The sequence below is a fragment of the Crotalus tigris genome, unplaced genomic scaffold (genome assembly GCF_016545835.1).
Source record: "Crotalus tigris isolate CLP2741 ecotype Arizona unplaced genomic scaffold, ASM1654583v1 scf7180000024367.1024689, whole genome shotgun sequence".
Lineage (NCBI taxonomy): Eukaryota > Metazoa > Chordata > Lepidosauria > Squamata > Viperidae > Crotalus > Crotalus tigris.
Window position 1 is genome coordinate 632,119 of NW_024100536.1, and position 12,786 is coordinate 644,904.

The 12,786-nt window shown below is 42.2% G+C and overlaps 2 protein-coding genes and 3 non-coding genes across 5 annotated transcripts; 1 reads left to right on the plus strand and 4 right to left on the minus strand.

The window, feature by feature from the left end:
- Positions 1–3,477: 3,477 nt before the first annotated feature.
- Positions 3,478–3,551, minus strand: TRNAN-GUU. Its single transcript has one exon. It is a non-coding gene; the product is annotated as a tRNA-Asn (tRNA).
- A 480-nt stretch (positions 3,552–4,031) lies between these two features.
- TRNAD-GUC lies at positions 4,032–4,103 on the minus strand. Its single transcript has one exon. It is a non-coding gene; the product is annotated as a tRNA-Asp (tRNA).
- A 2,850-nt stretch (positions 4,104–6,953) lies between these two features.
- Positions 6,954–7,334, minus strand: LOC120301079 (histone H2B 1/2/3/4/6-like). The gene has a single exon (XM_039327809.1). The coding sequence runs from the start codon at positions 7,332–7,334 to the stop codon at positions 6,954–6,956; it is 381 nt and encodes a 126-aa protein (XP_039183743.1).
- Positions 7,335–8,165: 831 nt separating this feature from the next.
- On the plus strand, positions 8,166–8,238 carry TRNAF-GAA. Its single transcript has one exon. It is a non-coding gene; the product is annotated as a tRNA-Phe (tRNA).
- Positions 8,239–8,691: 453 nt separating this feature from the next.
- Positions 8,692–9,198, minus strand: LOC120301080 (histone H4). Its single transcript, XM_039327810.1, has one exon. The coding sequence runs from the start codon at positions 9,118–9,120 to the stop codon at positions 8,809–8,811; it is 312 nt and encodes a 103-aa protein (XP_039183744.1). The 5' UTR covers positions 9,121–9,198; the 3' UTR covers positions 8,692–8,808.
- Between the last annotated feature and the right edge of the window lie 3,588 nt (positions 9,199–12,786).

Sequence of the window (12,786 nt, forward strand, 5' to 3'; positions counted from 1 at the left end):
TGGTGCAGCACCATTTGAAAGCCAATAGAATTAGACTCTATTCAAGAGAGTCAAAGAGTCAAAGCCAATACAATAAAAGGGAGTAGCACAGCTAAAGAAAGGGGGGGGGGAATGGTGGACTGCGTTGTTTGGCGACCCCTGTGAAATGGTCGTTCGACCCCAAATGGGGTCCTGACCCACAGATTGAGAACCACTGCTTTAGACTTTTTGTGTGTGTGTTCCTATGTCAGGGTTTCATTTTTTAAGCCCTCTGCAAACCTCAGAGATGCTGTTCTTTAGTGGGTGTTTCACTCTAAATAAATCCACAAGTGATGCTATTCGTTGGCTAGTTTAGGTTTTTCTCATGAGCCAAAGTAGCTTTCTGTTCCCCAAAGTGCTAAATCTTTCCCGCTTTTTATAAGGTCAGGTTTGTGGGAAGTCTCCAATTTTCTCCTTAACAAATTATAAAAATGTTCTTTCGGTCAGAGTTTGCTTTTGGAATCTAAAGAATGCAGAAAGAATTCCTTTTAAAAGGTGAGCCTATCTAACCTGGCCAGAAGAGTGTGAGGCTCTTAATTTCAGACTGTAGAGCAGGGTTATTTCCTTGATATTTAAGGCAGGGGTCTTCAAACTTAGCCCTTTTATGACTTGTGGACTTCAATTCTGGGAGTTGAAGTCCACAAGTCATAAAAGGGCCAAGTTTGAAGACCCCTGCTTTAAGAGACAGAGAACTAGGTAGGCCCAATTTTAAAAAAATCAGATGCCTCTTTTTTTTTCTCCCATCAGTTTACCATTAATGACAGATTAAAAATGTGTAATAAACGATGGGTCGGACATAACTTCGCAATTAACAACAAAATAAACGATGTCTATTATTTGGATTTCCTAAACAGACAGGAGCATGCAAGTTTGTATTTTTAAATTCCTAACTGAAATGCTAAATTTAAATTTCTCAATCCCTAAACAATAGGGATTTAAAAATCCCTAAACAATAGGGATTTAAATTTCTCAATCTCTAAACAACTAGGTAGGCCCAATTTTAAAAAAATCAGATGCCTCTTCTTTTTTCTTCCATCAGTTTACCATTAATGACAGATTAAAAATGTGTAATAAACGATGTCTATTATTTGGATTTCCTAAACAGACAGGAGCATGCAAGTTTGTATTTTTAAATTCCTAACTGAAATGCTAAATTTAAATGTCTCAATCCCTAAACAATAAGATATGGTTTATATGTGAAACAGGAGTTTAAATCTAATGTTTAAATTACAGTGTAGATTGTTTAGCCCGTTTACTGGTAGTCCTCAATTTATGACCACAACGGAGCACAAACTTTGTTGCTAAGTCAGAAATGTGTTGAGTTTTGCCTCATTTTACAACTTTTCTTGCCACATTTGTTAAGTGACTCACTAGCAATTGTTAAATTAGCAACACCGTTATTAAGTGAATCTGACTTCCCCATTGACTTTGCCACTCAGAAAGTCACCATGGCTTATCACATGACACTGGGACACTGCAACCGTCATAAATATGAACCAATTGTCAAACATCCGAATGTCAATCACATGACCATGGGGATATTGCAATGGTCATAAGTGTGAAAAATAAGTCAGCTTTTTCAGTGCCAATGGTAACTTTGAATGGTCACTAAGCAAACGGTTGTAAGTTGAGAATTACCTGTATTTCAACCTTGACAACTTGTCTAAAGTATGTTGAGATCTTAAAATTGCCAAGGTTGAGAAACACAGATTTAGCGTACAGCAGCTTCATTCACAGATCTCTCTACAAATGGAACCAAAGCACACGAAATTTTCCTGCACCCATTTTTCAATAAGTTTACTACTCCATCGCTTGCTTGGCTCTCAAGCCTCCTTCAAGCAGTCGTGACCTAAGTTTTTTTTGTTGTTGCACAAGGATTGTGGTTAGCTTTGTAGGCTGTAGGCATGCCATACACATCCAAACTATGATTAGCTGGGTATTCACACAACAGCTTGAATTGCCCCACTGAAGGACTGGGATGGAATCTGAATAATAAGCTGAATAATAAGCTATTAGGAGGGGGTCCTGGGTGCTCTTTGAGCTTGTGTTTTTTCTTGCAGATGTTTCATGACCCTAACTAGGTAACATCATCATTAGTGCTAGTAAGGAGTGCAGTTTGTTGTCAGTTAATTTCACAATATATACACATATTTAACCATAGTTTCAATTGGGAAAATGTGATAATCCTAGACCAGGCCAAATTCAAAAATGCCAATTTCTAGAAGCCTGGCAACTCTGACAAATCAGCCATCAAAAGACACACATAGACATTAACATCTGTAGCAGGGGTAGTCAACCTTGGCTCTTTTATGACTCGTGGACTTCAACTCCCAGAATTCCTGAGTCATAAATTCCTGACTCATAAGTCCACGAGTCATAAAAGAGCCAAGGTTGACTACGCCTGGTTTAGATCCTCCTCTTGCTAAGTAAGCAAGTCTTTTAGCCCCAAACTGCCCTTGTTTTTTATGTGGTATGCCATAGCTTGCAAGAAAGTACTGCTAGTCCTCGACTTATAACCATAATGGAGCCGAAATATCTGTTGTTAAGTGAAACCCCAGATCTCTCCACCAGTAATCAGCACTCAGATCAGCATAGATTAACTCCAAGGTCACCTTCAGACCAACAATTAAGTAAGCAATATCCCAATCAAGGAAACTGCCAAATACAGCCGTTAGTAAACAGCCCTATCGAAGAATTTCCTAAGATTGCCCTCACCCACACAGACAGGCAAGACATCAGAATATAAATAGACAGCAAACAGCCCTCCTTACAAGCACTGATAATGTTACCTAGTTTGGTAATGGAACGTCTGCAAGAAAACAAGCAAGCACACCAAGGGCCCCTCATTTCAACCCTGCACTACAAATAGTCTCCTTCATTGATAAACTATTATGTCTGCATCCCTGACTTCGTTAGTAGACAACAATTTAGCTGGCTTGCAACAGTGAAGCTATTTTGTTGTGCAAATCTGTAATGCTCAGGGTGGTAGCCACAGTACCTCCCTTTCTGAGTTTGTTTTATTTCCTACTAAGGTCCTTGCAGTTTCTCCAAGCTGACCACAGGAACACACCGGGACCATAAACTGTGTGTACAAATTGTGTGTACATAATTATGTGCACTTATTTCAGCATTAGCCTTTGTAAACTAAAGGCATATACTGCAGGCAGAGAAGAAACAACATATATTATAATTATAACATAAAATATAATAAAATATAATATATAAATTAAAGTACAGACATACACTATACGCAGAGAGACAGAGAGAATATAAACTACAGGCATATTATACAGCAGATATATATATATATCTGCCTGCAGTGTATGCTTCTAGTTCACAAATGCTGATGCTGGAATAATTGCTTTAAAACCAGAGCGTAAAATGAAATCCAGTGGCTTATCTGATAAGCAGTTTTATTTTTAATCTTTTCAATTTTCTCTGAAATAAAAAAAGGAAGCGCGTCCCTGGGTGGGCTCGAACCACCAACCTTTCGGTTAACAGCCGAACGCGCTAACCGATTGCGCCACAGAGACGACTTCGAGAAAGCTGGCGGTCATTTAGGGTGAACATTTTACTCAAGATTTGAACAAGATCTAAAACGTGATAGCATTGAGATCTTCAAAGGCAAATATCATTCTACTGCCAATGAATCAAAGTAAAGGGCACAACCCCTTTTTTCTCCTTCATTCGCTTTGCTTTGCCTGCCGGATTTCTCCAGCAGTAACTTACAGGTGCACTGCCTCTGACAAGAGAAGCTCTGCTTTTTTTTCCTGCTACGCATCAAACATTTTATGTTTTAGAGCAGGACTTCTCAATCTTAGCAACTTTAAGTTGTGTGGACTTCAACTCCCAGACACTGTCTAAAAGAAACCTGTTTTCTAGTGACGTGCAGATTTCTTCTTCTGTCGGAGTCACATTTTCACAAGACCTTTAATGCAAGGTTAAATTCTTGGAGAAGACGTTTTGGCCACATTGATTTTTGCAAAAAAAGCAAATTTAAAAAAAAAATGTCTCTCCCCGTCGGGGAATCGAACCCCGGTCTCCCGCGTGACAGGCGGGGATACTTACCACTATACTAACGAGGACAAGACAACAAAGTTTTGTTAATGACCCCTTTTGTTTCCCTGAAATCTTTAATTCAGCCAAAGAATTGAACTGATTTATCTCCCTCGTACGGGAACTTTAAATATTTTTTTGTTAGTAAGCCTCATACTGTTTTCCTCAGAAACGGAAGTGTTGCCATTTCGGAAAATATAAGTCACCTTAAGATGCAATTTTAACCTGGGAAAATGAACTATATTTTCACTTTCCACTGCCCTTCTTTAAAAAAAAAAAAAAAAAAAAACAAGGCAAGGGAGGGTTTAACAATTATAAAGCAATAGATTGGAACCAAACATTGGGAAGTCTCAAAAGTGCTTTACTCCAAAGAGCAAATGGACTTCGATTATTTTTGTGGAACACACCTGGAATACTACATCCAGTTTTGGTCTCCACGTTACCCCCCCCCCCCAAAAAAGATGTTGAGACTTCGGAAAAAGTTCAGAAAACAGCAACTAAGATGGATAAAAGCCTGGAGACTAAAACATAGGAAGAACAGTTGCAGGAATTGGGTATGACCGTTCTAGAGAAAAGAAGAACTAGGGGTGACATGATAGCAGTATCCCAGTATTTGAGGGGCTGCCACAAAGAAGAGAGGGTCAAATTATTCACCAAAGCACCAGAAGGCAGGACAAGAAACAATGGACGGAAACTAATCAAGGGAAGAAAAGCAACTTGGAATTAAGGAACAACTTCCTAACGTTGAGAACAATTAGCCAGTGGAACCGCTTGCCTCCACAAGCTGTGGGTACTTCATCACTGGAGGCTTTAAATGATATAGGGTCTCCTGCTTGAGCAAGGGGTTAGACTAGCAGACCTTCAAGGTCCCTTCCAGCTCTTTTCCGATTGAAGACGTTTCGCTTCTCCTGCCAGAAGCTTCTTCAGTTCTAATTCACTGATGGGGATTATTGTCTCCTTTAACATTCAGTCTGGATAGAATAAGAATGCTGTTTTGAAAGAGGAGTCCAAGAGGCCTGATGTTAAAATTTGAACAATCCTTCCTTAACAGAGGGGGGGGGGAAGGATACAACACCACCCGTTTACAACACAGCCCTTTCACCAGTCCCAAGACGGCTCCACACCTATTTGCAATCTGATTCAGGTGATTCTGTGGACACGGATTAACCCTCAGGTGATTTCAACAACTCTTTAGACCAGTGGTTCTCAACCTTTTTAATGCCGCGACCCCCAACCAGTCATAAGTCGAGGACTACTCAACTGGTGCAGCACCGTTTGCAGAATGGGACTTTTGCTGGGCTCAGCAGGGCAGAGACAGCCTGGACAATTCCTATTGGCTTTTGAAAGCCAATAGAATTAGACTCTATTCAAGAGAGTCAAAGAGTCAAAGCCAATAGAATAAAAGGGAGTAGCACAGCTAAGGAAAAGGGGGGAAAAAATGGCGGACTGCGTTGTTTGGCGACCCCCGTGAAATGGTCGTTCGACCCCAAATGGGGTCCCGACCCACAGGTTGAGAACCACTGCTTTACACCAGGGGTCTGCAACCTTTGACAACTTTTAAGACTTGTGGACTTCATCTTCCAGAATTCCTCAGCCAGCAGCGCTGGCTGAGGAATTCTGGGAGATGAAGTCCACAAGTCTTAAAAGTTGTCAAAGGTTGCAGACCCCTATTTTAGACTGTTAACGACAGGATGATTGAGAACAGCCTCAATCCCTCTATTCTCCCCACCACTTACTTAACCTTCTTGGATGAGAAGTCTTCAAAAAAAAAAAAAAAAAAAACCAAGAAAATCCAGTTGCCACTTAGAGAAAAGCATCATTGGGATAACCATAACCAAGATGACTGAGAACCTGCATAGACCTTAACTTGTAACTTCCCAGAAAGTCAAACCCTGTTAAAGAATCATTTGGCAAAAAGTTTCTGCCCCAGGAGCAAATCTTTCAGGCAAGCCACGTTGTACTTAAAAGAGCACAAAAGCAAAGCCAACGTTCTACTCAACCCAACTCAAATCATTTTCCTTAGCAGATTTTAAATATCTACCTTTGAAAACCACCCACTAATTTTTGGCACTGCCTGTCCCGGTTGCTTTTTATTAGCCCAGGAGAAGGTTGGGAAAACTTTTAAGTTGAAGAATTTGCCACAGCAGAATTCAAACGCAAGGCAGCTAAAAATATATTTTCCTACGGATTTAAGCGTTTTCTAGGAATGCCTCATTTGTTATAGAAGCCAAGGTTGATGGAATCGAACTGAGGTGCGCAGGAAAAAGTTTATCAAAATATATCTATATCTTAATAGGAATGCTGGATGTTGATAATAGATAATAGCTATTAAGCTTGGCTGTGTAATGTAACCTAAATAATATAACCTGTGTCATAATTATAGAGATGTGTTCATGCTATGTAGAAACCATTTTACAAGTAATGTCAGTGTCAACTGAAAGTCACAGATGTTGTAAGATAGCACCCGTGTAGAGAGGTGTGGTAACACACCTGTTTGTGTCAACTTCTCCATTTTACTTATGTAGTTTCAAGATATAAATTTTTTTATAGTGTGTCAAAGGTAGATAAGAGCCACCCTAAGGCTAAGGCGTGGGTGGTTAATGCTATAAGAATTACTCCCCGAGAGTAGCTCAGGGTTCAGAATTGGTCATGCGAATGCTCTGAACCATTGTGCACAAATAAAAACCTGTTTTCTCCAGCCCTTTGTGGTCTTGTCTTCTGATGTAGGTATTGTGGTTTTCCACAACAAAACCATTTTGCAAAACCGGTGCTGAAAACTTGGTCTAGCGCAACAGCTTTTTTTTTTTTTTGAGAAAGTGGGTGGCTCTTAAAAGAGCCTTTGCTGCGATAAAGGGGAATTTCAACGTGGGAAGAAAAAGCTACTTGGAGCTGGTGTACTTGGTGACGGCCTTGGTGCCCTCGGAGACAGCGTGCTTGGCCAGCTCTCCCGGCAGGAGGAGGCGGACGGCCGTCTGGACCTCGCGGGAGGTGATGGTGGAGCGCTTGTTGTAGTGGGCCAGGCGGGAGGCCTCGGCCGCGATGCGCTCGAAGATGTCGTTGACGAAGGAGTTCATGATGCTCATGGCCTTGGAGGAGATGCCGGTGTCGGGGTGGACCTGCTTGAGCACCTTGTAGACGTAGATGGAGTAGCTCTCCTTGCGGCTCTTCTTGCGCTTCTTGTCGCCCTTCTTCTGCGTCTTGGTGATGGCCTTCTTGGAGCCCTTCTTGGGCACCGGGGCAGACTTGGCCGGCTCAGGCATCCTGAGCAGCGAGAGATCACCGTTTAAAGAGTGAAGGACAAGGAAACACCTTTCCTTTATTTATAGGGCACATATGCAAATGAACCGTTTCAAAATCCTCAGGTGCTATTGGTGGAGAAGCGCCCTAGCGTTATGCTATTGGAAGAGAAGCCACGAAGCCTTCAATTATATCGAGTCTTGGCATTCCATTGGTTGCTCTTAGTCCGAACGTCTCATTGGCTCTTTTGAGAATAGCGGCTGGCTAGAACAGTGTTTCTCAACCTTGACCATTTTAAGGCATGTGGACTTCAACTCCCAGAATTCCACAGCCAGCATTGCTGGCTGTGGAATTCTGGGAGTTGAAGTCCACATGCCTTAAAATGGTCAAGGTTGAGAAACACTGGGCTAGAAGGACCAAGTAGAAATCTCGTAGCAATAATACCTTTACCTGTTTTGCTTGGAGATATTTCTTTTGGAAAATCTTGTGTGTTTTAAGTTTTCCCCCCCCCCCGGCCTTTTTTTTTTCTGTGTGCTTCCTGTATACCGGGACAATTAGTTATCCAGTATATAAATTATTTAACATAATTATGCCACAACTAAATTAAATCTGAGAAATATTTCACTGGAAGTTTTCAAGAAGAGACCGGACAGCCATTTGTCTGAAATGGTATAGGCTTTCCTGCCTAAACAGGGGGTTGGACTAGATGACCTCCAAGGTCACTTCCAATTTTATTATTATTACTATTACTACTACTACTACTTATTATTATTATTATTATTATTATTATTATTATTATTATTATTATTTATTAGGATGTCAACTCAGAAGAGAAAACTAACCTATTCCATGAAGCCGAAATAGCTCAGTTGGGAGAGCGTTAGACTGAAGATCTAAAGGTCCCTGGTTCGATCCCGGGTTTCGGCAGGAGATGACTCGTTTTATTTAAAAGGTTTTCAATGCGTTTAACCTAATTACATTATACGAGGCATTGCTTGAGTTTTGCAGTTGAGAACCCACCCCACAAAATAACACGTGAGCAAACGAACACAGCATCTCGTATGAAAGCAAATCTCTACGGCCCGATTTACATGAACATTTCTCTAGTTCTTTTTTTAAAAACTGTTAAGTTATCCCAGAAACCTTACTCCAGAAATCTCAAAGTTTATTCTTACAATAGTAAATCCTCACCACTAATACGATTTTTCTAGCTCGGGTGAAATAAGATTCAGAATATGGGAAACGACGCTAATAGCCGTATAGAAGCTAAAAAGGCACCAGTAATAGTTAACGTAGAAACATAAAATTGACGGCAGAAAGACTCGGTGGGCCGAGTCTTTTTTTCCTTTACTTTTTAGTAAATTCCTCTTAACACGCAGCTTTTCTTTTGAAATTTAAATCGTGACCAACAGCTTTTTTAATAGAAAATTTGAGTGGCCCTTAAAAGGGCCTTTCTTTTTCTTGTTTGTTAGTCGTTAAAATAACTTTTCGAAAGCTTTAGCCGCCGAAGCCGTAGAGAGTGCGGCCCTGGCGCTTCAAGGCGTAGACCACGTCCATGGCGGTGACCGTCTTCCTCTTGGCGTGCTCGGTGTAGGTGACGGCATCGCGAATCACGTTCTCCAGGAAGACCTTCAGCACGCCGCGTGTTTCCTCGTAGATCAGGCCCGAAATGCGCTTCACGCCTCCGCGACGAGCCAGACGGCGGATCGCAGGCTTGGTGATGCCCTGGATGTTGTCCCGAAGAACTTTCCGGTGCCTCTTGGCGCCTCCTTTCCCCAGGCCTTTGCCTCCTTTTCCGCGACCAGACATCTCAACAGAAGACACACACAACAAGGAGCTCAGAGAAGAAAGTGTTTGCTGCGGAACAGGCGGACGGCTTATATAGGGAGCTTCCCGACCAGAAGGAAACCTTGCAAGCTAAGCTACTCCCATTGTTATTTTGCATAATAAAGGCTGTCCAATTCAATGCTGCGCAGTGCGTTTCAAACTAGCCAATCAGCGTATGGGTAGACCTAACTAGAGAAAGGCTTCTCGGCGCCATTGTTAGCTTCCCCAGAGCTATAGTTTAGAATCTATTCTAAACTATATAAATTAAGCTTTAGCATCAATATACAAATATAGATACTAAACTATATAAATTAAGCTTTAGCGTCTATGTAAATATAGATGCTAAAGCTTAATTCGATAGAACGTTTATATTTGCATTTTCATTCTTTGTGGACTGCTTCTCAATGGAATTGTTCTCTTACAGTATTTCAGCCTATGTTTAAATTAGCAAGCCTCACACTCAGAAGGTCTTGGATGCAGAAACAAATAACTATTTAAAAGTTCGCCAGGTAAAATCTAATAAGGTGAGATAGGACTAATCTCATTGATTTCCTGTTCGGACTCCGTTATACAGCATGTATGTCTGTCTGTCTGTCTGTCTGTCTGTCTATCTATCTATCTATCTATCTATCTATCTATCTATCTATCTATCTATCTATCTATCTATCTACATACATACATACATACATACATACACATACAGTGCTTTTTTTCTAAAAAAAAAAGGTGCCGGAACTCCGTTCTGGGCATTCTATGAGAAAAAAAGCCCTGCATACACATACACATATATTCCACTATATACTCTTAAATGGAAGGTCTGAAAATAACACATGGGTGTAGATAAAGATGTATGAACTCAGAACCAATAGTTCTTAGGCTTACTGTGTACAGAATTGATATTTCCAGAATGGAACTTTGCTAGCCATTCAAATAGTAACCAGTAAGCAAGGAAAAGCATTTCCTTGGGAGAAGTCAGAGAAATGAAAACCAGAGTTGAAATAATGTGGAACTACAGATATTTCACTCATAATCATCTGCCTGAGATAGGATGCTGTATTAATTAGATCAATACATACACTATCACTCTGTGGTTCGCACACATAAAGGGAGTTCTCAGCTTACAATCATTTGTTTAATGGCGGTCTGAAGTTACAATGGTCATGTAATCAAAATTCGGACGCTTGGCAACTGGTTCATAGTTATGACGGTCGCAGTGTCCTGGGGTCACGTCATCCCCTTTTGTGATCTCCTGACAACCAAAGTCAATGGGGGGAAGCCAGATTCACTTAACAACCGTGTTACTACCTTAACAACTGCAGTGATTCACTTAGCATGCTCGCTTAGTGACCAAAATTTTGGACTCAATTGTCATAAACTGAGGACTACCTGCACTGGGAGCTGTAACTTTTGATTTTTGTCAAAGCAAGCAACTCTTAGTCGTAATTATGCCGTTTGTCATGCCGCCTCTGGCTGAAGGAAGCATTTAACAGCTGCAAATCAAAACATCTTAAGCTTTGCCTGGGATGACTTCACACATTCAGTTTTCTGTACTTAGGATAGCCAGAAATAGCTCCTGCTTGTGCAAAGTACAAAGTACATAGAAAGGCACCAAAGTCTCAAACGTCAAGTCTTGACATTATTGCTATATTTCCTATGAAGATGTTGGGCTAATTCTCAGCGGTTTCTGATTTGGTTACTCAGAAGCATCTTGCATAGTTCAGACCAAGGCAATGCAGAGCTGAATCAACAAAATTATGGACACAATGCCTGATGCTTCATGCGACAAATAAATATTGCTTAGATGTTTTTTCCAGGGCTGTGTGTGTGAGTGAAATGAACAAAAGCTGAACCTGAGAGCACCGTGTTGTGTTAATACTCTGGCTGGGGAGAGATGGTTGAACAGACACTCTGGATTGACAGAACTACTTATTCAAACTTTGTGTTTTTGTTTTTCGGTGGGCAATTCCATGATTTAGGGCAGGGGTCCCCAACTTTTCTTGGCAACCCAGTGGGAAAGAGAGACACCTTTATGCGCACAAGCACACAAATGCTAATGTGGTTGCGCGTGGGCACGCAGGGCCGTGAGCATGCGTGCTCCGCAAATGGGGCTGCTAGCGCTGCGCTAGGCTCGTGGCTCATGTAGCGTTGGCGCAAGAGGTGGAGAGCGCATGAAAATGTGTGCACACACTAGCCAGCTACTCTGGTGACCTTTAGGTAGGGCTCCTCCTGGACCCATGGCTTCGGCTAGGTGGGAAGGCTGTGCTCAAGTGGGTGCTGTACAAATTGCAGTCCCAACACAGGAAGATTTTGAAGCAGTTAACTCCATGTCCCTTCCACCATTCAGCTAAATTACAGGTAGTCCTCATAGCTGTTCATTTACCACGACACTGAAAAATGGGCTTATGAACTGCTTTTCACACTTGCGACTGCCGCAGCCTCCCCGTGGGCAAGTGCTCCGAATTCAAATGCTCGGCAACTGGCAGGTACTCATGACGGTTGCAGTGTCCCGCGGTCACAACATCCCCTTTGGCGAGCTTCTGACAAGCAAAGTCAATGGGAAAGCCAGATTCACTTAAAACGGCTGGGTTACCAACAACTGAAGCGATTCACGTTAACAACTGTGGCAAGAAAGGCCGTAAAAATGGGACAAAGTTCCCTTACGTCTCACTTAGCGACATGTTAGGCTCGATTGTGGTCGTTAAGCCGAGGACTACATGTACAGGACTGAAATGCACACGAGGCGGAGCTGCCTTTGAAGACTTAGGTAGAAGCTTCTCCAGAAGACAGCCGATAGGTTGTTGAAGATATATTTCACATACACACGTTAACAGATTTTTGGGGTTCTGTGCTGGTTCCCCGTCACGAGCGCAATTCAAAGTGCTCCTTTTGCGCATTAACCCCATACATGGCTGAACACCTGCATATTGCCCAACTTCCGCCCATCCAATGCAGACGCCAGGTAAGCAGGTCTGTGTCTTTTCTCGGGGTGCTCTTGGAAATACAGGTAGCCCTCGGCTACCATTTAGTGACCATTCAAAGTTACAACAGCCCTGAAAAAAGTGACGGTTGCAGCATCCCGATGGTCACACGATCCAAATTCAGATGCTCAGAGTGTCCGTGGTGTGTGTGTGTGCCATGTCATCACCTCTTGCCACCTCCTGATGAGCAGTCAATGGAGAAATCCAGATTCACTTAACAACCAGGTTACTAACTTAACAAATGCAATGCTTCGCTTAACAGTGGCAAGAAGTCATAAAATGGGGCAAATTCACCTAATGTTTCCCTTAGCGAGATAAATTTGGGGTTCAATTGAGGACGGTCTTTTCCTCCGGCCCGCTATCAATCTGTCCTGAATCTAGCAACTTTCCTCACATGCTCATTAGCTGGTGGTTGAACCAGTATTAGCCCAAACGTGGCCAACGCCGAAGTCAGGTGATTGGTGGGATCCTCTTTCCCGGAGGACATCTAACCCATCCCACCAGGTCAGATAGGGTGGGCACGCTGCTCTGAGTCCCCCAAATATTGTCATCGGGTGGGGGCTAGGAAGCCTGCCTTTTCGGTGGCAGCCCCTGTCCTGTGGAAACTCTGCCCCCGGAAATTTGGCAGGCCTCTACCTTCCCTCGCCTTTTTGAAAGCTTTGAAGCTTGG

What these genes read in the sequence shown, in the direction of transcription:
- LOC120301079 (XM_039327809.1), bottom strand. Translation starts at nt 7,334, where the DNA reads ATGCCTGAGCCGGCCAAGTCTGCCCCGGTGCCCAAGAAGGGCTCCAAG.
- LOC120301080 (XM_039327810.1), bottom strand. Translation starts at nt 9,120, where the DNA reads ATGTCTGGTCGCGGAAAAGGAGGCAAAGGCCTGGGGAAAGGAGGCGCC.